This window comes from Scyliorhinus torazame, chromosome 2 (genome assembly GCF_047496885.1).
Source record: "Scyliorhinus torazame isolate Kashiwa2021f chromosome 2, sScyTor2.1, whole genome shotgun sequence".
NCBI lineage: Eukaryota > Metazoa > Chordata > Chondrichthyes > Carcharhiniformes > Scyliorhinidae > Scyliorhinus > Scyliorhinus torazame.
Window position 1 is genome coordinate 395165858 of NC_092708.1, and position 26718 is coordinate 395192575.

General features: G+C 52.2%; 1 protein-coding gene across 1 annotated transcript in view; it reads right to left on the reverse strand.

The window, feature by feature from the left end:
- brf1b (BRF1 general transcription factor IIIB subunit b) overlaps window positions 1–26718 on the reverse strand; it is a 516534-nt gene that overhangs the window by 117267 nt on the left and 372549 nt on the right. Inside the window, exons 12-14 of the mRNA XM_072494251.1 lie at window positions 12876–12937; window positions 7961–8042; window positions 6766–6821 (exon numbers count right to left, since the gene is read on the reverse strand). Coding sequence (XP_072350352.1) covers window positions 6766–6821; window positions 7961–8042; window positions 12876–12937 — 200 coding nt within the window. The remainder of the gene's footprint in view (window positions 1–6765; window positions 6822–7960; window positions 8043–12875; window positions 12938–26718) is intronic.

A 26718-nucleotide genomic window follows, 5' to 3' on the forward strand; every position in this document is an offset into this window, starting at 1 on the left:
TGCCGCGGGAGACACAGTGTGCTGCGGGAGACACACTGCGGGAGACAGTGTGCCGCGGGAGACACAGTGAGCTGCGGGAGACACAGTGAGCTGCGGGAGACACAGTGAGCTGCGGGAGACACAGTGTGCCGCGGGAGACACAGTGAGCTGCGGGAGACACACTGCGGGAGACACAGTGTGCTGCGGCAGACACAGTGTGCCGCGGGAGACACAGTGAGCTGCGGGAGACACAGTGAGCTGCGGGAGACACAGTGTGCTGCGGGAGACACACTGCGGGAGACACAGGGTGCTGCGGGAGACACAGTGTGCCGCGGGAGACACAGTGTGCTGCGGGAGACACACTGCGGGAGACACAGTGTGCCGCGGGAGACACAGTGTGCCGCGGGAGACACAGTGTGCTGCGGGAGACACAGTGTGCTGCGGGAGACACACTGCGGGAGACACAGTGTGCTGCGGCAGACACAGTGTGCCGCGGGAGACACAGTGTGCCGCGGGAGACACAGTGTGCCGCGGGAGACACAGTGTGCTGCGGCAGACACAGTGTGCTGCGGGAGACACAGTGTGCCGCGGGAGACACAGTGTGCCGCGGGAGACACAGTGTGCTGCGGCAGACACAGTGTGCCGCGGGAGACACAGTGTGCCGCGGGAGACACAGTGTGCCGCGCGAGACACAGTGTGCCGCGGGAGACACAGTGTGCCGCGGGAGACACAGTGTGCCGCGGGAGACACAGTGTGCCGCGGGAGACACAGTGTGCCGCGGGAGACACAGTGTGCCGCGGGAGACACAGTGTGCCGCGGGAGACACAGTGTGCCGCGGGAGACACAGTGTGCCGCGGGAGACACAGTGTGCCGCGGGAGACACAGTGTGCCGCGGAGACACAGTGTGCAGCGGGAGACACAGTGTGCTGCGGGAGACACAGTGTGCCGCGGGAGACACAGTGTGCCGCGGGAGACACAGTGTGCCGCGGGAGACACAGTGTGCAGCGGGAGACACAGTGTGCAGCGGGAGACACAGTGTGCTGCGGGAGACACAGTGTGCCGCGGGAGACACAGTGTGCCGCGGGAGACACAGTGTGCAGCGGGAGACACAGTGTGCTGTGGCAGACACAGTGTGCTGCGGGAGACACAGTGTGCCGCGGGAGACACAGTGTGCAGCGGGAGACACAGTGTGCCGCGGGAGACACAGTGTGCTGCGGGAGACACAGTGTGCAGCGGGAGACACAGTGTGCTGCGCGAGACACACTGCGGGAGACACAGTGTGCTGCGGGAGACACAGTGTGCCGCGGGAGACACAGTGTGCCGCGGGAGACACAGAGTGCCGTGGGAGACACAGTGTGCAGCGGGAGACACAGTGTGCAGCGGGAGACACAGTGTGCTGCGGGAGACACAGTGTGCCGCGGGAGACACAGTGTGCCGCGGGAGACACAGTGTGCCGCGGGAGACACAGTGTGCTGTGGCAGACACAGTGTGCTGTGGCAGACACAGTGTGCCGCGGGAGACACAGTGAGCTGCGGGAGACACAGTGTGCCGCGGGAGACACAGTGTGCCGCGGGAGACACAGTGTGCTGCGGGAGACACACTGCGGGAGACACAGTGTGCTGCGGCAGACACAGTGTGCCGCGGGAGACACAGTGTGCTGCGGGAGACACACTGCGGGAGACACAGTGTGCTGCGGGAGACACAGTGTGCTGCGGGAGACACAGTGTGCTGCGGGAGACACAGTGCGCTGCGGGAGACACAGTGTGTCGCGGGAGACACAGTGTGCTGCGGGAGACACAGTGTGCCGCGGGAGACACAGTGTGCCGCGGGAGACACAGTGTGCTGCGGGAGACACAGTGTGCTGCGGGAGACACACTGCGGGAGACACAGTGTGCTGCGGGAGACACAGTGTGCTGCGGGAGACACAGTGTGCTGCGGGAGACACAGTGTGTCGCGGGAGACACAGTGTGCTGCGGGAGACACAGTGAGCTGCGGGAGACACAGTGAGCTGCGGGAGACACAGTGAGCTGCGGGAGACACAGTGTGCTGCGGGAGACACAGTGTGCTGCGGGAGACACAGTGTGCTGCGGGAGACACAGTGCGCTGCGGGAGACACAGTGTGTCGCGGGAGACACAGTGTGCTGCGGGAGACACAGTGTGCCGCGGGAGACACAGTGTGCCGCGGGAGACACAGTGTGCTGCGGGAGACACAGTGAGCTGCGGGAGACACAGTGAGCTGCGGGAGACACAGTGTGCTGCGGCAGACACAGTGTGCTGCGGGAGACACACTGCGGGAGACACAGTGTGCTGCGGGAGACACAGTGTGCCGCGGGAGACACAGTGTGCTGCGGGAGACACACTGCGGAAGACACAGTGTGCCGCGGGAGACACAGTGTGCTGCGGGAGACACAGTGTGCTGCGGGAGACACAGTGCGCTGCGGGAGACACAGTGTGTCGCGGGAGACACAGTGTGCTGCGGGAGACACAGTGTGCCGCGGGAGACACAGTGTGCCGCGGGAGACACAGTGTGCTGCGGGAGACACAGTGAGCTGCGGGAGACACAGTGAGCTGCGGGAGACACAGTGTGCTGCGGCAGACACAGTGTGCTGCGGGAGACACACTGCGGGAGACACAGTGTGCTGCGGGAGACACAGTGTGCCGCGGGAGACACAGTGTGCTGCGGGAGACACACTGCGGAAGACACAGTGTGCCGCGGGAGACACAGTGTGCCGCGGGAGACACAGTGTGCTGCGGGAGACACAGTGTGCTGCGGGAGACACACTGCGGGAGACACAGTGTTCCGCGGGAGGCACAGTGTGCTGCGGCAGACACAGTGTGCCGCGGGAGACACAGTGTGCCGCGGGAGACACAGTGAGCTGCGGGAGACACAGTGTGCCGCGGGAGACACAGTGTGCTGCGGCAGACACAGTGTGCCGCGGGAGACACAGTGTGCCGCGGGAGACACAGTGTGCCGCGGGAGACACAGTGTGCCGCGGGAGACACAGTGTGCCGCGGGAGACACAGTGTGCCGCGGGAGACACAGTGTGCCGCGGGAGACACAGTGTGCCGCGGGAGACACAGTGTGCCGCGGGAGACACAGTGTGCCGCGGGAGACAGAGTGTGCCGCGGGAGACACAGTGTGCTGCGGGAGACACACTGCGGGAGACACAGTGTGCTGCGGCAGACACAGTGTGCCGCGGGAGACACAGTGAGCTGCGGGAGACACAGTGAGCTGCGGGAGACACAGTGAGCTGCGGGAGACACAGTGTGCCGCGGGAGACACAGTGTGCTGCGGGAGACACACTGCGGGAGACACAGTGTGCCGCGGGAGACACACTGCGGGAGACACAGTGTGCCGCGGGAGACACAGTGTGCCGCGGGAGACACAGTGTGCTGCGGGAGACACACTGCGGGAGACACAGTGTGCTGCGGCAGACACAGTGTGCCGCGGGAGACACAGTGAGCTGCGGGAGACACAGTGAGCTGCGGGAGACACAGTGTGCCGCGGGAGACACAGTGTGCTGCGGCAGACACAGTGTGCTGCGGGAGACACACTGCGGGAGACACAGTGTGCTGCGGGAGACACAGTGTGCCGCGGGAGACACAGTGTGCTGCGGGAGACACAGTGAGCTGCGGGAGACACAGTGTGCCGCGGGAGACACAGTGTGCTGCGGGAGACACAGTGTGCCGCGGGAGACACAGTGTGCCGCGGGAGACACAGTGTGCTGCGGGAGACACACTGCGGGAGACACAGTGTGCCGCGGGAGACACAGTGTGCCGCGGGAGACACAGTGTGCTGCGGGAGACACACTGCGGGAGACACAGTGTGCCGCGGGAGACACAGTGTGCCGCGGGAGACACAGTGTGCCGCGGGAGACACAGTGTGCCGCGGGAGACACAGTGTGCTGCGGGAGACACACTGCGGGAGACACAGTGTGCTGCGGCAGACACAGTGTGCCGCGGGAGACACAGTGAGCTGCGGGAGACACGGTGAGCTGCGGGAGACACAGTGTGCCGCGGGAGACACAGTGTGCTGCGGCAGACACAGTGTGCTGCGGGAGACACACTGCGGGAGACACAGTGTGCTGCGGGAGACACAGTGTGCCGCGGGAGACACAGTGTGCTGCGGGAGACACACTGCGGGAGACACAGTGTGCCGCGGGAGACACAGTGTGCCGCGGGAGACACAGTGTGCTGCGGGAGACACAGTGTGCTGCGGGAGACACACTGCGGGAGACACAGTGTGCCGTGGCAGACACAGTGTGCCGCGGGAGACACAGTGTGCCGCGGGAGACACAGTGAGCTGCGGGAGACACAGTGTGCCGCGGGAGACACAGTGTGCTGCGGCAGACACAGTGTGCCGCGGCAGACACAGTGTGCCGCGGGAGACACAGTGTGCCGCGGGAGACACAGTGTGCCGCGCGAGACACAGTGTGCCGCGGGAGACACAGTGTGCCGCGGGAGACACAGTGTGCCGCGGGAGACACAGTGTGCCGCGGGAGACACAGTGTGCCGCGGGAGACACTGTGTGCCGCGGGAGACACTGTGTGCTGCGGGAGACAGTGTGCCACGGGAGACACAGTGTGCCGCGGGAGACACAGTGTGCCGCGGGAGACACAGTGTGCCGCGGGAGACACTGTGTGCTGCGGGAGACAGTGTGCCACGGGAGACACAGTGTGCTGCGGGAGACACAGTGTGCCGCGGGAGACACAGTGTGCCGCGGGAGACACAGTGTGCCGCGGGAGACACTGTGTGCTGCGGGAGACAGTGTGCCACGGGAGACACAGTGTGCTGCGGGAGACACTGTTCTAATTTGAAGGTATTAAAAAAGTATTCGGGAAAAATAGGAATCTGCAAATGCTGCTGATTTCACCACAGTGAGAATAAATGATGTGTTGACGGGGCAACTAGAGCTTGTGAGGAATAGGACAGCAAAACGTCGAAGCATTGGCCATAATAAATTAGTCAAGAGGGTGGCGATAGTAAGAGGGGACCAGTTTAGCTCACTTGGCTGGACAGCGGGTTTGTGATGCAGAGCGAGGCCAGCAGCGCGGGTTCAATCCCCGCAGTGGCTGAGGTTATTCATGAAGGCCCCGCCTTCTCAGCTTTGCTCCTCGCCTAAGGTGTGGGGATCCTCGGGTTAAACCACCACCAGTCACCCCCCCCCCCCATCTCCCCGGGGAAAGCAGCCGATGGTCATCCGAGACTTTGGACAGGATTCTCCGACCCCCCACCAGGTCGGAGAATCGCCGGGGGTCGGCGTGAATCCCGCCCCCACCGCCCTCCGAATTCTCCGGTCCCCCAAAAATCGCCCCGGCGTGAATCGCACCGCCCTCCTCGGAGAATGGCGGGGACCGGCGCGACGCAATGGGCCCCGTGGCCCCCCGAATGCTCCGGCCCGCGATGGGCGAAAGTCCCGCCCGTTTAACGAGTGTCCCACCGGCGGGACCCAGCTCTGTGGGTGGCCTCCGGGTTCTCGGGGGGTCGCGGGGGGATCTGGCCCCGGGAGGTGCCCCCACGGTGGCCTGGCCCGCGATCGTGGCCCGCCGATCCGCGGGCCAGAGAATGCAGACAAAAGAAAGATCAGTTATTAGGAACACCAGGCACTGTGAGCAAATCGTCTTTCTCACCTGCATCTGTCTCAGAATTCATCATTGGACAGACAGGTACAGAAGGAAGTGCAGGCTCAGGGAAGAGAGCATCAGAGATAGACAAAGAGAGAAAGCGTGTTCAACGCAGAGAGGTGATACAGAGAAAGAGACAGACAGACAGGGAAGAGAGAGAGGGAGAAAGGGAGAGAAAGTGCATGTGCGCCTGAGAGAGAGAGAGATGGGGGGGGGGGGGGGGTGGCATGCAGCAGAGAGGGTGCATGCGCAAGAGAGAGGGGGATCGCAAGAGAGAAAAAGGGGGAAACCCAAAGAGAGATAACGAGAGGGAGGGTAGGGGAGGTGCCAGAGAGAGAGCGAAAGTGGGAAGCACGGTGACGCAGTGGTTAGCACTGCTGCCTCACGGCGCCGAGGTCCCAGGTTCGATCCCGGCTCTGGGTCACTGTCCGTGTGGAGTTTGCACATTCTCCCCAAGTCTGCGTGCGTCTCACCCCCACAACCCAAAGATGTGAAGGGTAGGTGGATTGACCACGCTAAATTGCCCCTTCATTGGAAAAAAATGAATTGGGTACTTTAAAAAAAGATGGCAGAAGACAGAGAGAGGGAGAGGGTGAGTGCATTTGACAGTTTGCGCCTTCCAAGCAGAGTAAGAGTGACAAAGAGTTACATTCAGTTTCTTTTAATTTAAAGTACCCAATTCATTATTTTTTCTAATTAAGGGGTCAAAATGTATCTTATTTATTGAGCGTGGCCAATCCACCAACCCTGCACATCTTTGGGTTGTGTGTGTGTGTGTGTGTGTGTGGGGGGGGGGGGGGGAAGAGACCCACGCAGACACAAGGAGAATGTGCAAACTCCACATGGACAGTGACCCAGGATCGAACCTGGGACCTCAGCGCTGTGACAACCTTGCCGCCCACAAAGAGTTACATTCATAAAGCAAGAGAAACACACACACTGGAAAGCTTACACACTGGTTAAGAGGCTATTAGATTGATAATATCATCATTATTATCTGTCAACAAATGACATTCAGCGAACGACTTGCAGGATGCTGTGAAATAAAGAATCAGTAAAATTTAATGATGAAGCAGTTAAATTTACAGATGCAAATATATGCGATTCCAAAGAACTGTAGCTTAGGGACCTCAGTTAGTAAAATTACTCCAATAGAAATTACCTTCTGCTCTTTATAAATCCCAAGCTCTTTCTCTTTCGCTATCCGCTCCTCCTTTTCTGCAAAGAAAATTGAAACATTATTTTCAGAATATAGGCGTAATGTCCCCAAAGGTGAACTGCCCAGAATAGGATGAAGGTTCACAGCCTGAAACGTTAACGCGGTCTCTCTCTTCACAGACGCTACCTGACCTGCCGAGCAGTTCCAGCATTTTCCATTTCTATTTCCGAATTCCAGCATTCGCAATATTTTGTTTTGGGTTCGGATGGTGATGAAGTCCATCATTGATTGGAGGCAGGTGGGCTGGTCACAGCTGACACAGCAGCAGGGGACACTACAGTCACACACTCAGTGAATCTGAGTGTGATTGTCGGGAGTGAGGGACAGTCAAGATCCCAGCTCATCGCTAACCAGCTGCCTCTGCTGGGAAGAGCACATGTGTGTTGGGTGACATTCCTGTTGCGATATTTACTGAAGTCCAATAGATTCCCAACAAATGGCCACTTGAACCAGAGCTGGAGGCACTTGGGCTAAGTTTGTTCTTAGCTCTGTGTGACTGCCATTTTGTGACAAAGACTACCATCATCTCTGAAGAGCCTTTTCCAAATTCAGCAAAGTGGGTTACTGCCAGTTAAGTACTCTTTTGAAGTACAGTCACTATTGTAATAGTTCAGATCTCCAACTGTACTGAATTTTGAGAGACAAAAACCCTGGAATTATTTAACAGTTGGACAAGGACAGGATAGGATTCTTGCCTCTTTTTCCCCCAGGAATGAGTTAATTGACCACCCTCATCGACATTGCGACCTCCTGAATAAGCGTAACCATTCCCTGTGGGATGAGTACAGTCTTGTGCAGCTGTCAGGTCCTCAGTAACAACACAGTCCATTGCCTATTGCCTGTCTGCACATTCAACCCGTGTCTATGTGGGTTTCGCCCCCACACCCAAAGATGTGCAGGGTAGGTGGATTGGCCACGCTAAACTGCCCCTTAATTGGAAAAAATGAATTGGGTACTCTAAAATGTTTTTTTGAAGGATTGAACTCGATGTAGGAGATCTTGTGCCGTTGGATGTGAAACAGGAACACGATGGAGATCTCCCTGTTCTACCCTAGTCCTTAGCAATGTACCCTCCGAGTCCGGCATTCCAACTTTTCCGTTCTTTCTGTTCATTCCCACCCTCCTCAGGGGCACTCACCCTTTTGTTCCTTCAGGTAATCTGCGTTTTCCCTTAGCCACAGCTCGGTTTTCATTTCCACCTCCTTCTCGGTCAGTAGATACTGAACAAAAAAAAACAAACAAGATAGGATCATAGCCGAAGGTCAATTGCACAACGAGCTGCTGAAGTTTCAATCTGGCTGATGTGAAAGAGCTGCACTGGCACAGCTTTCTGACAGAGAGGTGAAGACACATTGCCATTCTGTGCAATTCTGTCACAGCTTCCATTAAATCCCTCCTACAACTCCTATTTATACAGTTCCTTAAACGTAGTAAGGCATCTTCAGGCTCCTCACAAGAGCCATTATCAAACAAAAATTTACTCCAAGACACAAAGGCCGATATTAGGATAGGTCACGGAAAGCTTGGTCACAAAGGTAGGGATTTAAAGGGATAAAGAAAGTCAGAGACGGAGAGGTTTAGGGAGGAAATCACGGAGTTTAGGACCCTGAGCCACTGACAATACAGCCGCTCATGACAGGGCGCTGAAATTAAGGAGCACAGATCGTGCAGAGGGTTGTCAGGTGAAGGGCGATTACAAGGACAGGAAGAGGGAAGGCCATGGAGGCATTTGTAAATAAGGATGAGAATTTTGAGATTGAGGTATCGCTTAACCTTGGTGCGAGGTGGGACACAGACAGCAAAGGTTTGGACAATCTCAAGTTTACAGAGGCTAGGATGTGGGACAGCAGCCGGGGGTGTGACGGAATAGTTAAACCTGTAGATAGCAAAGCATAGGAACAGGGGTAGGTCATTTGGCCATCGAATCTGCTCGGCTATTTAATTAGATCATAGCTGATCAATTCTACTTTCCTGCACTCGCTCCATGAATGAGGGTTCAGCCACAGATGAACTGAGGCAGGTGCAGAGTCTAACAATGCTGCAGAAATAGAGCAATAGAGCCGCTGGCAATTGCCCTGAGAGCTTCTAGGGGTTGGAAGGGGCTGGTATGGGGGGGGGGGGGGGGGGGGGGGGGGGGGTGGTGGAACACAGAGTTTCATCGTATGCCGACGGCCTGCTCTTACACATCACGGATCCAGTGGATTCGGCCGGTTCTCAGGGTACAAACTGAACATGGCAAAGAGTGAGTTGTTTGTAGTCCAGGCGAGGGGCCTGGAGGGTAGGTTGAGGGGGCTGCCGTTCAGGCTAGTAGGAGACAGCTTTAGATACTTAGGGATACAGGGACTGGACTGGGGCCGTCTGCACAAGTTGAACTTATCTCGGTTGGTGGAGCAAATGAGGGCTGCGTTCCGGAGGTGGGATGCGCTCCCACTGACACTAGCGGGGAGAGTGCAGACGGTTAAAATGACAATCCTCCCGAGATTCATGTTCGTCTTCCAGTGTCTCCCCATTTTCATTCCGCGGTCTTTTTTCAAGAAGATCAATAAAATGATTATGGGATTCGTGTGGGCGGGGACGTCCCCGCGGGTGCAGAGATTGATGCTCGAGAGGAACCGAGGGGAAGGGGGGCTGGCGCTGCCAAACTTTAGTAACTACTAATGGGCGGCCAACATAGCTATGATAAGGAAGTGGATGGTGGGTGCGGGGTCGGTTTGGGGGCGGATGAAGGCTGCTTCGTGCAGGGGCACCAGTTTGGCAGCCTTGGTTACGGCGCCCCTGCCGCTCCCGCCGGCACGGTACTCCACCAGCCCGATAGTGGTGGCGACCTTGCCGATCTGGGGCCAATGGAGAAGGCACGTGGGGGGAGTGGGAGCATCGATTTGGTCCCCAATTTGCGACAATCACCGGTTTGCCACGGGGAATATGGACGGTGGGTTCCGAGCATGGCGGAGGGCTGGGATTGAGAGGATGGGGGATTTGTTCTTGGAAGGGAGCTTCCCGAGCATGAGGGCATTAGAGGAGAAATTTGGGCTGGCGAGAGGGAATGAGTTCAGGTACTTGCAGGTGTGGGATTTTCTACACAAACAGATTCTATCCTTCCCACGCCTGCCACTTAGGGGGATCCAGGACAGGGTGGTGTCCAGAGGATGGGTGGGGGAGGGGAGGGTCTTGGATATATATAAGGAACTTATGGGAGCAGGGGAGGCACAGACCGAGGAGCTGAAGCTGAGATGGGAAGAGGAGCTCGGGGGTGAGATGGAAGAGGGCTCATGGGAGGAGGCGGTGAGTAGGGTTAACGCGACCGCAACATGCTCCAGGCTCAGCCTGATTCAATTCAAGGTCATCCACTGGGCCCACATGACAGTGGCCCAGATGAGCAAATTTTTCAGAGTGGAGGACAGGTGCGCCAGATGTTTGGGAGGGCCGGCGAACCATGTCCACATGTTTTGGGCATGCTCAAAACTCAGGGGGTACTGGCAGGGGTTTGCGGATGTAATGTCCCGGGTACTGAAAACAGGGGTGGTGATGAGTCCAGAGGTGGCTACTTTGGGGGTTTTGGAGGACCCGGGAGTCCAGGAGAGAGAGAGGCTGACGTTTTGGCCTTTGCTTCCCTGGTAGCCCGGCGACAAAATCTGTTGGCATGGAGGGACTCAAAACCTCCGAAGTCGGAGGCCTGGCTATCGGATATGGCGAGTTTTCTCGGTCTGGAGAAAATTGAGTTCGCTTTGAGAGGGTCGCTGTCATGGTTCGCCCGGAGGTGGCAACCATTCATCGACTTCTTCACGGAAAATTAATCGTCAGCAGGCAGGGGGGGGGGGGAACAAAGTTTGAGTTGGGTACCAGAGCCAACGGTTTCCATCTTCCCGACAGTTAAATGAAGGAAATTTCTACTCATCCAGTACAAGCTGTTGGAGAAGAATCCTGGTAATTTTGAGGTTTTGATGAAGTGGAACTGGGTATTGTCAGAAGGCATATCTTTTCAGATGATGACGCCAAGGGGAAGCATGTAGATGAGTAGGCCATGGATAGATCCTTGGGTCACCCTAGAGGTAGCTGTCCAGGAGTGGGAAGAGAAGCCATTATAGGTGCTTCTCTCTCTCTGGCGACAACCAGATGGATAAGAATCTGGAAAGTCGTAGGACTGGGGGAGATTCCAGAGATAGGGAGAGGCGAGGTTTGCAAACCAGAATGGGAATTTTTAAATGGAGATGCAGCCAGACAGGATACGACACAAGTCAATGAGCACAGGGGTGATGGGAGAGCAGGACAATGCAATTTGGGATATAGGCAGCAGAGTAGCAGGTTAATGATCTGCCTGCAATCCTTTGCCAATTCCAAATAATAACTGACTGCGAGAAGTTGCAATGCAGCTGATTTAGCTTTTCCTATCCGAGGTACTGCTCATCATGACTGTCCTCTCATGAAAGGAGTGAAAATAGCAGAACTCACTGTGAGGCACTGTGCCATGGTCGTGGTACTTCCAAAAACAATGCTATCTAAATCCAACTCCTTCCAATGACAATGCAAAGATGTAAACAACGCAGACAATGTACAACGTTCCTTAAGTGAGGGATGTCAGTGCTAGGAAATTAAGCTTTTCCTCTTATCCAGTATCATAGGAACAGGAGGAGGCCATTCAGCCCCTCGAGCCTGACCCGCCATTCAATGAATCACGGCTGATTTGTGACCGAACTCCATATACCTGCCTTTGGCCCATTACGCTTAATATCTTTACTGAACAAAAATCTATCTATCTCAGATGTAAAATTAACAACTGATCTCGCATCAACTGCTGTTTGTGGGAGAGAGTTCCAAATCTCTACCACCCTTTGAGGGAAGAAGTTCTTCCAAACATCTCGGCTCTAATTTTTAGACTAGTTTGAGAATCTCCAACCAATGGAAACAGTTTGTCTCTATATACTCTGTCTTTTCCTGTTAATATCTTGAAGACTTCAATCAGATCACCCCTTAAGGGTGCCATCAAACTTCCAAAGAGGGACACTTTGTAGGGTCAGGTACTGAGCATGAGATGCAGAGAGAGTGTGGGGTGGAGATTGGCTATGTGGCAGAGTGATAAGAGCGTGCGAGAGAGTGCAAGTTACAATTTGCTCCTCATCTGTCCAGCCGGACCAGAACCCAGCTCCCTCAGATGAAAAGCTATCATTTATTTATTTTTAATTTCATTTTTTTAATTTTCCCAATTAAAAAAAAAAAATTTAGTGTACCCAATTCATTTTTTCCAATGAAGGGCCAATTTAGCGTGGCCAATCCACCTATCCTGCACATCTTTGGGTTGTGGGGGCGAAACCCACGCAAATACGGGGAGAATGTGCAAACTCCACACAGACAGTGACCCAGAGCCGGGATCGAACCTGGGACCTCGGCGGCGCCGTGAGGCTGCAGTGCTCCCACAGCGCCACCGTGGGAAAATTAAGGGGCAATTTAGCGTGGCCAATCCATCTACCCTGCACATAAGATAAAGATAAATAAACTTTATGGTCACAAGTCGGCTTACATTAACACTGCAATGAAGTTACTGTGAAAAGCCCCTAGTCGCCGCACTCCGGTGCCTGTTTGGGTCACAGAGGGAGAATTCGGAATTCTCAGCCGGTACGGGAATTGAACCCGCGCTGCTGGCCTTGTTCTGCATCACAAACCAGCTGTCTAGCCCACTGAGCTAAACCAGCACTCTTTAGGTTGTGGGGGTGAGAGCCACGCAGACACGGGGAGAATATGCATACTCCACACGGACAGAGCCGGGATCGAACCCGGGTCCTCAGCGCCGTGAGGCAGCAGTGCTAACCACTGCGCCACCGTGCTGCCCCTAAAAGCTATCATTTCAAGCACACTGCATAATCCCATCTTGATATAGTATTTTGGGTGAGTCACGATAAACTATTATATAAACTTACTTTTCCCAAATGAGTGCCAAGAAAAGAGTGATTACAGCACTGAAACCAGATTCTCTGATGCAGATGGTGAAAGAATTGTTCTTACATACGGTGATCTACAATCTCACATTTCCAGTCAGAAGGCCTGCAGAATGAGCTTACCCTATCGATTTCACTGTCATCGATGCCATCCAGGTCCAGTTCACCTTTCTGAGGATCAATGCCTGTCAGGAGAGAGTACAGAAACACCTGTTCAGTTCACTTACTGACGGTCTAAAGGTGCTCAGCTAGCTGCTCGCAAATCAACAACAACTTGTACTTATATAGCATCTCTATTATAGTAAAAGGTCTCAGCACATTTCAGCGAGTGTTAGCAGACAAAAAGTTGACAAGCCAAAGAAAATATTAGGAAGGCGGCCAAAAGGTTGGTCAAAGAGGTAGATCTGAAGCAGAGAGAGGTGCAGAGGTTTTAGTGATGCAATTCCCGAGCTTAAAGTCCAGGCAGCTGAAGGCACGGACACCAATGGTGGGGCAAAGGGAGTGGGGAGTAGACAAAAGGCTAGAATTGGAGGAATGCAGAGCTCTCGGGAGCATTGTAGGGTTGCAGGAGCACAGAGGTAAGGAGGGGAGTGGCCAGGGAGGATGGGAGCAGAAATAAATGTTTGCAAGGCACTGGCTGTGCTCCAGCGGCTCATCTGGTTGGATATCATACAAGTTTAAACCTCAGCAGCTCAGCGTCAGCTTGCCCACCAATCCCGGGCCACCGATTCAAGTGAACCTATCACACGCAAACTCCCTGAGCAGGACACCCAATCGGGTCCATGAGCGGGAACCCGAGCCGATTCCTCCAAGGGGATACTGAAGCCGAATATAAAAGAACCATAGAATGCTTAGTTTAGGGGGAGATGACAGCATAGTGGTTATGTCACTGGGCTAGTAAATAAGAGCTGACTTGCTTCAAGGGCAATTAGGGATGGGCAACAAACGCTGGCCTTGCCAGCAACAATAGAAAATATAACAGCGTTGAAGGCCATTTGGCCCCAAAAACTGTACTGGCTCTTTCTTTTTTTTAAATGTTTAGTGTATCCAATTATTTTTATGTTTTTTCAATTAAGGGGCAATTTAGCATGGCCAATCCACCCACCCTGCACATCTTTGGGTTGTGGGGGTGGAACCTACGCAAACACGGGGAGAATGTGCAAACTCCACACGGACAGTGACCCAGGGCCAGGATTCGAACCTGGGTCCTCAGCGCCGTGAGGCAGCAGTGCTAACCACTGCGCCACACGCTGCCCCGTACTGGCTCTTTCGAAGAGCAATGCAGCTTGTCCCACTCCCAGCTCCTCCCCATATCCTGAAATGTTTTCTCATTAAATTATCTTTCGGATTCCTTTTTGAAAGCTTTTATTGAAAGTGCCTCCAGCACTCGGCAGCACCGTGCCCCCCAGAACAATACTTTTCACTGTACCTCGGTACACGGACAATAAATCAAATTCAGTCAATATTTAGATAAACTAAACGCTATAGGATATCCACACTGCTACCCAAGCTGAAATAACTAACTTGCAGAAACCACTGTCATGTCCATACGAAAAAGATCATAAACTGTTTCGATTAAATCTTATTTTCTGATTATTTAAAAAATGTGTGAGCACATCACAATCAATGAAACAAGGGAGCGAGCAGCAGATGGCCTGATTCGCCAGCCTGGATTTATGACAAAGAAGAGAACCATTGAAATGGGCAACACGGTAGCACAGTGGTTAGCACAGTTGCTTCACAGCTCCAGGGTCCCAGGTTCGATTTCCGGCTTGGGTCACTGTCTGTGCGGAGTCTGCACGTTCTCCCCGTGTGTGCGTGGGTTTCCTCCCACAGTCCGAAGACGTGCAGATTAGGTGGATTGGCCATGCTAAATTGCCCTTAGTGTCCAAAAAGGATAGGTGGGGTTACTGGGGTGCGGGGGATAGGGCGCAGGTGTGGGCTTAGGTGGGGTGCTGTTTCCGGGGGCCGGTGCAGACTCGATTGGCCGAATGACCTCCTTCTGCACTGTAAATTCTATGATTCTATGAACTCGTTATCCCCACACTGTGCTAATAGCCATCTCATAATATGGACAATGGATTTTGACGAGACATCAAAACGGTTTACCTGAAACTGACTCATCAATGGGCAAGACCATGTGACCTAAGCTCCTCTGGCTTTTGGAAAGTTTCAATGCTACATTCCTGGACTCCCACGGCAGTCTGCTGTTAGAAATCCAGGTTGTTACCACCAAAGTCAGACGACAGGCTGACAACAAAGTCTGCCTCAAGTCTAAACCTCCCTGAAGCCTGGTTCTCTGGGAGATTCCAGCCATCACCTGTACAGTGAACCAAATCTCTGGATACCAACCTCATCTTTCTGCTTCATCACAAAAGGAATTCTGTAACTCTTGCTTAAATCCACCTGTACCTTAATTCCTGCATGAAGGAACTCTGGCATTCATGTGAATTAATATCCCTACCTTTGTTGTTTTATTTCAAGTTATTCCCAGCTGTAAACCTCTTTTCTTTTCAATCTCCTTGTGCGTGCACATGTAGTTATGATCATCCCTCGGGTTTGAATGTATGAATAAACAATACTTTGGATTTAACTATATACTTTGCAGCGAGTCGCTTTAAAATTGACTTCACAATTTTGAGGAGGATTTGGGGAATCATGCCATAGCCTACTTCAAAAATTAAATCACAAGATTGTGATAACGCCATTGAGGGATGGCACGTTGGCACAGTGGTTAGCACTGCTGCCTCATGGCGCCAAGGGCCCAGGTTCGATCCCGGCCCCAGGTTACTGTCTGCGTGGAGTTTGCATTCTCCCAGTGTCTGCATGGGTCTCACCCCCACAACCCAAAGATGTGCAGGCTTGGCCATGCTAATTTGCCCTTAATTTAAAAAAAAAATGTAACTGACGGAACAGGAGTATAGTTCCAAAATCCCATTCATTATCCTATTGCCAAATCAAAAGGGAACCAAAATATTAAATCTTGTTCCTGTCATTGCAATAAACCAATAATCTTCCTTTGTTTTTAAAACTTGGATTTTGTTTTTTGGGGGTGGTGGTGGTGGGGGAGATGGGAGAATTGTTTCAAATGGGGATTTGGAGTTTCAACATTGATGTGCATCTTATTGATGTTAACATTGAATGGGCTGTACTGATGATTAATTCTGAGCAGGTGTAGTGCTCCTGATTCTTTCTATGGACCCATGCTTCAGGGGACAACAGTGAAATATCACAGTAATTGAATACAGATTCATGCCTGCTGCAGGTACAACAGGACCGTACCTCGCTTTGAAATGCAAGCTGTACACAGTGAGCAGGTTAAGACTCTCAGTATTTTTTTGAAGACAGCCAGCTTTCTACGCAGCTCCATTATGATGACCACTGATCCTGCTGGAAGGAGCTTTTGCTTTGAGGAAAGCCAGTGTCAGCATTTTCAAATTCAAAAGTGAGAACACAGTGCGCGATAAAACTGAGGCAGAAAATCTATTCCCATTGTGAAGAAGAGAATAACGGATACCCGGGAGTGAGGGGCCAGGGTTGGATTGGGAGGGATAGGGGGCGGGGGTGGGTGGGTAGGGTGGCAGGTATGTCAAATAACTGATACACAGGAGCGAGTTGCAGGCTGGCATCTAATCGAGGGGTTTAGTTGCACCTTTGCGAGAGGGAGAAGAGTTTGCGTCTTATTTCACAGTGAGTTGCTATGAGCTGGAATATTGCAGCGTGTAAGGTTGGCAGAAGCAGAGTGCACAACAGAATTATCACCAAAACACTTGGAAAGGAATTTTCTGGAGGGCTGTCGCTGACGTCTCACCTTAGCACGGTCACAGGTACCTCCCTTTTTCAAACAACGCCCTGCCCTATCCCAGAGTCACAGTCCTACGCTGCTACTGGCTTGGGGGTTTGCTTCATAAATTCAGGCATTTTACTTTCCCTCCTAATCTTGCTGATTACAACACGGAAACAGGCCTCTCAGCTCAACAAGTCTATGGTAGAGTTTATACTCTGCCTCTGCCAACCCGACAGTCTCTCACTCCTTCTATTGCTTTCGCCCTCATGTACTTATCCAGTTTCCCCCGAAATGCTTTGGCACAAAGTGGAAATATCTTTTCTTCATCTCCCGTTTGAAACTCCACCATCATTTTGAACAACCCAGTCCAACGCCGGCAATTCCACATCATTATTTTGAAGGTCTCGATCAGGTGAGCTCATTTCCAGACATAGATCCAGCCTGTTCAATCTCTCCTGCTGGATGTAACGTACCGGTATTACTCTTGTAAATCATTGTGCTCCTTCCCACTACCTCCACATCTTTTGTTGTAAAATGGAGACGAGAGCTGAGCACTGTATCCTAACTTACTGATTATTTTATAAATTATGGATGTTACTTAAAGAATCCATCAGTAACATGGGCTACTGAACACTTTCTGAAGAGATATAGAAAAGAACTGAGATTAAATAAAAGTGAGGAAAGATTAAGTGCAGCCCTCGAGCACAATCGAATGTCATTATCTATTGTTCCCGTGCTGGTTACTTCTCCCCTCCCCAGATGTAGCTCACTTACTACATACTGAACATCTATTAAAGACTCCCCATTGCCCAGCACTCACTAACTGCTCCTAAGGGCCCAAGGATAGGAAGACAGATCACAAAGTCTTACCATTTTTTAACAAAAACAGACGACAACAAAAAAGTTAAACAAACGCTAAATAAAGAATCTTCTGAAATGGGAATGACAGGTCCAATCTAAATGGTTCTAAGCGATATAAGGGGACAGAGTTTGCTCCTCTGGGTATTCATGTGGAGCGGGTTGGAGACACTGGTATTGGAGGACAGACAGCCTCTTCTATCGTTTGCCTTCAGAGGCGGTCAGTGCAGTGGAATTCTCTCTATTTGCAAACTGATAGAATGTACACCACTGGCCTCAACACAGAAATATCTGCAGTGGTTTAAAACTGAAATGTTCCCCCCAGTGCTGGTGGGAGTCCCCACTAGCTGGTGATACAGAAACTGTGGACAGGTAAAGGATTCTGGCACGTGCTGCCCCAAAGGCTCAGGAAGCTGACCTAAAATTGTGGTTCCTGTCGCAGCGACAGAAACGTGGCAGTCAATTTGTACGCAGCAAGCTCCCACAGATGTTGCTGTTAACGTATCTACACACCCATATACTGTGTTTTTTTTACTCTTTGGGGAATAGTGGGTGAAGTGGTAGAGAGATTTCCAAGCTGATTATCGGCCAGTTGAATCGTGTTGAAAGCTCCTTCCGTGGCCAACTGGTCCTGGCACTGGACTTCAACCTGGAGCTTGTGGTCCAGCTGTAAGGACGGTAGCCACTGTGCTACAAGGCCTCCAGCGGTAAGAGCATTACCCCCGTGCTACAAGGCCTCCAGCGGTAAGGGCGTTACCCACTGTGCTACCAGGCCTCCAGCGGTAAGGGCGTTTCTCCCGTGCTACAAGGCCTCCAGCGGTAAGGGCATTACCCACTGTGCTACAAGGCCTCCAGCGGTAAGAGCGTTACCCCCGTGCTACAAGGCCTCCAGCGGTAAGGGCGATACCCACAGTGCTACCAGGCCTCCAGCGGTAAGGGCGATACCCACAGTGCTACAAGGCCTCCAGCGGTAAGGGCGATACCCACTGTGCTACAAGGCCTCCAGCGGTAAGGGCGATACCCACTGTGCTACAAGGCCTCCAGCGGTAAGGGCGTTACCCCCGTGCTACAAGGCCTCCAGTGGTAAGAGCGTTACCCACTGTGATACAAGGTCTCCAGCAGTAAGTGCGATACCCACTGTGCTACAAGGTCTCCAACGGTAAGGGCATTACCCCCATGCTACAAGGTCTCCAGCGGTAAGAGCATTACCCCCTGTGCTACAAGGCCTCCAGCGGTAAGGGCAAAACCCACTATGCTACAAGGCCTCCAGCGGTAAGGGCGAAACCCACTGTGCTACAAGGCCTCCAGCGGTAAGGGCGTTACCCACTGTGCTACAAGGCCTCCAGCAGTAAGTGCGATACCCACTGTGCTACAAGGCCTCCAGCAGTAAGTGCGATACCCACTGTGCTACAAGGCCTCCAGCGGTAAGGGCGTTACCCACTGTGCTACAAGTTCTCCAGCGGTAAGGGCGTTACCCCTTGTGCTACAAGGCCTCCAGCGGTAAGAGCGTTACCCACTGTGCTACAAGTTCTCCAGTGGTAAGGGCGTTACCCCTTGTGCTACAAGGCCTCCAGCGGTAAGGGCGATACCCACTGTGTTACAAGGCCTCCAGCGGTAAGGGCGATACCCACTGGGCTACAAGGCCTCCAGCAGTAAGTGCGATACCCACTGTGCTACAAGGCCTCCAGCGGTAAGAGCGTTACCCACTGTGCTACAAGACCTCCAGCTGTAAGAGCGTTACCCCCGTGCTACAAGGCCTCCAGCAGTAAGGGCGTTACCCACTGTGCTACAAGGCCTCCAGCGGTAAGGGCGTTACCCACTGTGCTACAAGGCCTCCAGCGGTAAGAGCGTTACCCGCTGTGCTACAAGGTCTCCAGCAGTAAAGGCGTTACCCCCTGTGCTACAAGGTCTCCAGCGGTAAGGGCGTTACCCCCTGTGCTACAAGGTCTCCAGCGGTAAGGGCATTACCCACTGTGCTACAAGTTCTCCAGCGGTAAGAGCGTTACCCACTGTGTTACAAGGCCTCCAGCGGTAAGGGCGATACCCACTGTGCTACCAGGCCTCCAGCGGTAAGACCGTTACCCACTGTGTTACAAGGCCTCCAGCGGTAAGGGCGATACCCACTGTGCTACAAGGCCTCCAGCGGTAAGAGCGTTACCCACTGTGTTACAAGGCCTCCAGCAGTAAGGGCGTTACCCACTGTGCTACAAGGCCTCCAGCGGTAAGGGCGATACCCACTGTGCTACAAGGCTCCCAGCGGTAAGAGCGTTACCCACTGTGATACAAGGCTACCAGTGCTCCCGCAAATAGCAATATGACGACGGTCAGATAATCGGTTTCAGGTTGACGGGCAAATATTGGCCAGGAGATGGCAGCACGGTGGTGTAGTGGCTAGCACTGCTGTCTCATGGTGCCAAAGTCCCAGGTTTGATCCCGGCTCTGGGTCACTGTCCGTGTGGAGTTTGCACATTCTCCCCGTGTCTGCGTGGGTTTCACCCCCACAACCCAAAGATGTGCAAGTTAGGTGGATTGGACACGTTAAATTGGCCCTTAATTGGAAAAATTGAATTGGGCACTCTTAAATTTATTTTTAAAAGAGAAAGAAAAATATTGGCCAGGAGACCGGGAATAATTCTGCTTGTTTTTGAGATACTGGCCGTGGGATCTTTGACATGCACTCGAGGGCAGGTGGTTTAACACCTCATGTGAAAGAGAGGATGTGCCAACTGAGAGAGGAATTTCCATCCACCGCTACACCTCCAGTGCAGAGAGGCATCAGTCAGCGCTTTCCTCCTATCAGCATTAACTCTACCCAAACACTCAGCCCAACTCTCCACATTCTTCTGCTGTGTGTTTGGTAGGGCAAATGGTCGACTTTCCACAGGATCGTTCAGGCTGCAAGCTGGTTAGTTGCAAAGCTAAAGCCCTTCAAACAAATATGACCAGCACATTCAGAAGAAACGTCTGAAAAGAACTTTAGCAGACATTGGGCTTTGCAACGCTTTGTGATTTAGCTGCTCCCGTGCTTCAGTGCAAACCATTCCCAGTCTCATTAAAACTGCATGATCCCTATTCCCAAGCAGAAACCTCAGAGTTCTCTTGTGGAATTTCAATTTCTCTAATTGAGAAAAAAAAAAATCTCTTGAAAACAAATGAAAAGCCAGGCAGTGAAATGTGATCGAAGGGCTGGATCAAAAGCTGGTTTGTAGTTCTTTTGTAATCATGAAGGAGGAGAGTCGAAGACATTTTAGACGTGGGTCTTGTGCAGCTAGAGTCCTGAAAAACTATTCACAGCTTGGAAAGTCATCTGTTCCTTCGGGTCATAAAATTAAATAGAATTACAGTGCAGACCCTGGCCACTCGGCCCGCGTGGGCCATACTGGGATTCTGAATCACAGAATTGTTACAGCACAGGGGGAGGTCAATCGGACTGAGGTGTCCGTGCCGCCTCTCGGAATGAACAATTCACCGATAGTCATTTCCCCGGAACCTTTCACACTCTTCTTTTCCAGATAATGATCCAATTCCCTTTTGAATGTCTTGACAAACCTGCCTCCACCACAGTCTCAGGCAGTGCATTCCAAACCTTACCGGCTCACTCTGAAAATGCCGCTCGAGTCTCCATTGCTTCTTTTGCCAAGTATCTGAAATAGGTGTTCTCTCATTCTCAACATTTCTGCAACACAGAAACCTCCTCCCACCCGGTTTCATCAAACTCATCTGCATATCCTTCTCTTCCTTTATCCCTCATGTAGCTATCCAGGTTTCCCTTAAACAGGGTTCACTTCAACCACCCCCTGTTGTCATAATATGCACTCATGTTCATAATGAGATACAGACAGGCAGTGATGGACACACACAGGAACCAATCACCACACAGAATACAGAACAACCAATCACCCGGCAGGACACTACAGGGTACATTACCAGTATAAAACACACAAGGCAGGAAGGCTCGGCCTCTTCGTACTGGTGATAGCTGTAGCAACAGTCAGGGTGCAATGTACAGTCAGGGTGCAATGTACAGTCAGCACCTACTACACATGGCACAGAGCAAGTCTGGGCCAGCCAGACCAAGGTTAGCAAGCTTAGATTAATAGAGTGTCGATCCACAGCGAACTGTGTACATTACTCGGCAAGTTCAATAAAGCAGTGTTGAACCGTCTACAGCGTTGGAAGCCTGTTTTCAAGTGATACTGCATCGAGTTGCAGTCCGTGTTAATCCAACATACATAACACATCAACTCTAACGGACCTACCTCGAGTAAATCTGAAAGGACCGGAAAGCAAGTAGCAAACAGCCAGCGGTATGGAAAAGATCCCGGCTCCTCCACAGCTCCGACAACCTCGGCGCCAATTGGAGGGTCTTCAGGCAGAAGTTCCCCCTACACCTCGCGGCATCCGACCTTGAGGAAGCATCAGATGCCAGGAAAATCGCGCTGCTCCTGTCGACAGTGGGGGATCACGCCATCCACATCTTTAACTCGCTCATGTTTGCCCGAGGAGAAGATAAAGCAAAGTTCCAGACCATTCTGCAAACATTCGACAGCCACTGTGAAGTCGAGGTGAATGATAGCTTTGAACGGTACATCTTCCAACAGAGGTTTCAGGGTAAGGACGAACCTTTTCACTCCTTTTTGACCCATCAACGCATCCTGGCGCAGTCATGTAATTATGACTCAACTGCTGATTCCATGATCCGGGATCAGATCGTTTTCGGGGTCCATTCCGACTCCCTGCGGAGCAGCTCCTTAAAATCAAACGTATGACCCTCCCGATAGCAATCGAAACATGCGTTGTCCATGAACATGCCAGAAATCGCTACTCCCACATCAAGGCGGCAAAACTATCCCCCCACGAGGCAGAAACTGTACAGGCCATCGCTAGGCTGCAGGGCCTGAGCATTGAGGAGAGTGGCCGTTTCATGGGTTTCAGTGGCCGTTTCGCGGGCTTTCCACGGGGCCCCGCGCTGGCGTACTACGACTGGGAGGACAATGCGGCCGAAAACCCTATTGCGCATGTGCGAACGTCGGCCGACCGCATTGCGCAGGCGCAAAGGTGCGAGGAACGCACTGTCGTCAGCGTCATGACTTGCCAAAATTGTGGCTCCGCCCATTTAAAGCGGCAATGCCCAGCCAAAGGAAGGCGATGTCTCCAATGTGGAAAGTCTGGGTATTATGCGGCCTTATGCATGTCCGCTCCACCGGCCAAAAGCCAGTGATCCCAGCTGCAACGCAGACCTGTCCACTGCATACAGCAAGGCATACAGGACTTCGATCCCGAAAGCCCAACGGACCCAAATGATGACTGCCTCGAGTCTCCATATCAGGTGGGCATTATCACCACACGTGAGAATGGCTCCTCCACTCATGCAAAGCGCCTCTCGATCCTAAGCGTGGATTCTGGTGACGAATGGTGCGCTGTCGTTAAAGTGAATCAGTGCAGAATCCAATTCAAACTGGACACTGGCGCGTTTGCAAATCTTATATCCCGGGCGGACCTCGACAGCATCCAAGATCAACCCAAAATTCTTCCGCCAGCCTGCCAGCTCCTTGATTACAATGGCAATGCCATAGCTGCTCGTGGATCAAGTCATCTAGTTGTATCCCACAAGGCAATCACGGCGACGTTAAGATTCGAGATTGTCAGGCCTGACAAGGCATCCCTGCTCGGGGCCCGTGCAAGTAAACTCCTTAATCTGGTACAGCGAATCCATGCCCTGTCCTCTGCACCTCCGACTGCCTCACCTCATGTGACTCTACAGGCTGACATAGACGACATCCTCACGCAACATCCCAATGTGTTCGATGGGATTGGCATGTTCCCGTATCGCTACAAAATACTACTCAAGCCGGATGCCACCCCAGTCATTCACGCACCACGCCAGGTACCGACTCTTCTAACGGATCGTTTAAAAGCGCAGCTGCAAGAGCTCCAAAGCCAGGGCATCATTTCAAGGGTCACGGAACCAACAGACTGGGTCAGCTCCATGGTCTGCGTGAAGAAGCCCTCAGGCGGAATACGAATGTATCGATCCCAAAGACCTCAATCGCAACATCATGAGGGAGCTCTACCCGATCCCGAAGCGGGAAGAATTAACCTCTGAGATGGCACACGCCAAATTCTTTACCAAGCTGGACGCCTCACGTGGTTTCTGGCAGATACAACTGGATGACTACAGCAGGAAGCTCTGCACGTTTAACACTCCGCTCGGCAGGTACTGTTACAACCGCATGCCTTTCGGTATCATTTCAGCCTCCAAAGTCTTCCACCGCATAATGGAGCAAATGATGGAGGGCATCGAGGGTGTGCGAGTCTATGTGGATGACGTGATAATCTGGTCCATGACCCCCGAGGAGCACTTATATCGGCTCAAACAGATCTTTAAAAGGGTCCACGAGAATGGCCTCAAGCTAAACAGGACCAAATGCTCAATTGGTCTGTCATCAATCAAATTTCTGGGTGACCAAATATCCCAGCAAAGTGTGCAACCTGATTCCGACAAAGTAACGGCAATCAATGCAATGAAGACCCCAGAGGACAAAAAGGCGGTTCTACGCTTCCTGGGAAAATTCATTCCTAACATCATCCCACACCACAGCCCTCTGGCATCTAGTAGAAAAGACCACAGTATTCCAGTGGACACCAACACATCAAGCGGAGTGGATGGAGCTCAAGGCAAAGCTCACCACGGCCCCAGTCCTGGCGTTCTTTGACCCGACCAAGGAAACAAAAATATCCACGGCCGCAAGCCAGGATGGCATTGGTGCAGTGCTCCTCCAGAAAGATGCCTCCTCGTCCTGGGCTCCAGTGGCATTTGCATCCAGGGCCATGACTCCGACCGAGCAAAGGTATGCACAGATTGAAAAGGAGTGTCTGGGTCTCCTAACAGGAATCGTTAAATTCCACGATTATGTATACGGTCTGCCAAAGTTCACGGTGGAAACACACCACAGACCTTTAGTCCACATCATCCAGAAGGATTTAAATGACATGACGCCCCGGCTACAGTGCATTCTTCTGCAACTCCGCCGATACGATTTCGACCTCAGGTCTGCCCCCAGGTCTTTCGTTGTTCGCATGGCTGATGGCTCCATTCTCAGGTGCAACAGAAGGGCATTGTGAAAAGTTGCCTGCCCATCACCACCTGACCACACACCTCTGTATGTCAAGACACCCACTCCGGACATTTCAAACCACGAGCCCGCCAATCTGGCAGCAATCCCGCCTGTCGAGACGCCGGCGTCCCCCCCGCCACCTCTGAGGCGGTAGACAAGAATCCGACGTATAGAGTTTATGTGTAAATTTTGTTCACCTTGTCCTGGATTGGATTGGATTTGTTTATTGTCACGTGTACCGAGGTACAGTGAAAAGTATTTTTCTGCGAGCAGCTCAACAGATCATTAAGTACATGAGAAGAAAAGGGAATAAAAGAAAATACATAATAGGGCAACACAACATATACAATGTAACTACATAAGCACTGGCATCGGATGAAGCATACAGGGTGCAGTGTTAATGAAATCAGTCCATAAGAGGGTCATTTAGGAGTCTGGTGACAGTGGGGAAGAAGCTGTTTTTGAGTCTGTTCGTGCGTGTTCTCAGACTTCTGTATCTCCTGCCCGATGGAAGAAGTTGGAAGAGTGAGTAAGCCGGGTGGGAGGGATCTTTGATTATACTGCCCGCTTTCCCCAGGCAGCGGGAGGTGTAGATGGAGTCAATGGATGGGAGGCAGGTTCGTGTGATGGACTGGGCGGTGTTCACGACTCTCTGAAGTTTCTTGCGGTCCTGGGCCGAGCAGTTGCCATACCAGGCTGTGATGCAGCCTGATAGGATGCTTTCTATGGTGCATCTGTAAAAGTTGGTAAGAGTTAATGTCGATATGCCGAATTTACTTAGTTTCCTGAGGAAGTATAGGCGCTGTTGTGCTTTCTTGGTGGTAGCGTCGACGTGGGTGGACCAGGACAGATTCGCCACATTCCAGCGCATGGTCGGGTGCACAGAGAGAATTCAGAATGTCCAAATTACCCACCAGCACGTCTTTCAGGACTTGTGGGAGGAAACCCACGCAGACACGGGGAGAAGGTGCAGACTCCGCACAGACAGTGACCCAAGCCGGGAATCGAACCTGGGACCCTGGTGCTGTGAAGCCATAGTGCTATTACATGTAATCACTAATCATTTTCCAAGAACAAGGAAGAGATTATCTGAAAGTATCTGCACAGATTCAGTGTTAGAGCAGCGATCAGTGTAAAGGCCTCTGTATTTCATACTGCTCTAGAAAATTATGCACCTTCAGTCATATCCGCAGGACATCCTGCAGTGCTGTACAATCAATGGATTAGAATTAATGTACAGAAACTACGAACATGACAAGTAACCTTCACACTGCAAAGTCCCACAATCCAGCAAAGGGGAGATGAATCAACGGTTATAGTGGTGTTCACTGATGTATAAATGCTGGCCTTCACATGTACTCTTCTTTGGAGAGTGCCGTGGGATTCTGAAAACTCACGTGAACAGACTCGCGGGTTACTTCCTCGTTCAAATAAACAATGGTCAGTATTGTACCAGGGTGGCAGGCTATAGTTTATGTGCCTGCATGCTGCAATGGGGCTTGAACCCCACAGCCTTCTGCCTCAGAGATAAGGGTGCTACCAAAAGGCCTAGCTGCATAATAAATATGTCAATAGCCTAAAATGAGCACAATGGGAACAGGCATACATGACATTAAACACTGTTACTGTAGGGCAGCAGGGTGGCGCAGTGGTTATCAACGCTGACCCTCTTCGCCGAGGACCCGAGTTCGATCCCGGCCCCGGGTCACTGTAACAGCTGCACAGTAACAGTGTTTTTTTCCAATTAAGGGGCAATTTAGCATGGCCAATCCACCTACCCTGCACATCTTTGTGTTTACACGAGTTTACACATTCTCCCCCCGTTTGCGTGGGTTTCGCCCCCACAACTTATCCATCATGAAATGAATATTTTTACATAAAAAATAAAATGCAGATAGTTTAAAACTCATTGAAGGCTGGGAGTGCATTATAGGCCGTAATCCAACCTTGGGATTCCGATGGCTTAACAAATCTACTGAAATTTGCTGGAGGGGTTTGTGATGTCACCCTGCCCTTTGATTGAGTTACAAGAGTAGGATTGCCTGGGTATCTCCAGGTATCTATTATTCTCGACTGTATTTTACTGTTACACATATATATGATGCAAGGTGCATTTTGAAAGTGTAGATATCACCATCTGGTGTAAGACACGTTGGGTTTAGCGGTAAAGTTGAGAGTTTTGGATTTTGAAGTGATGGTGACC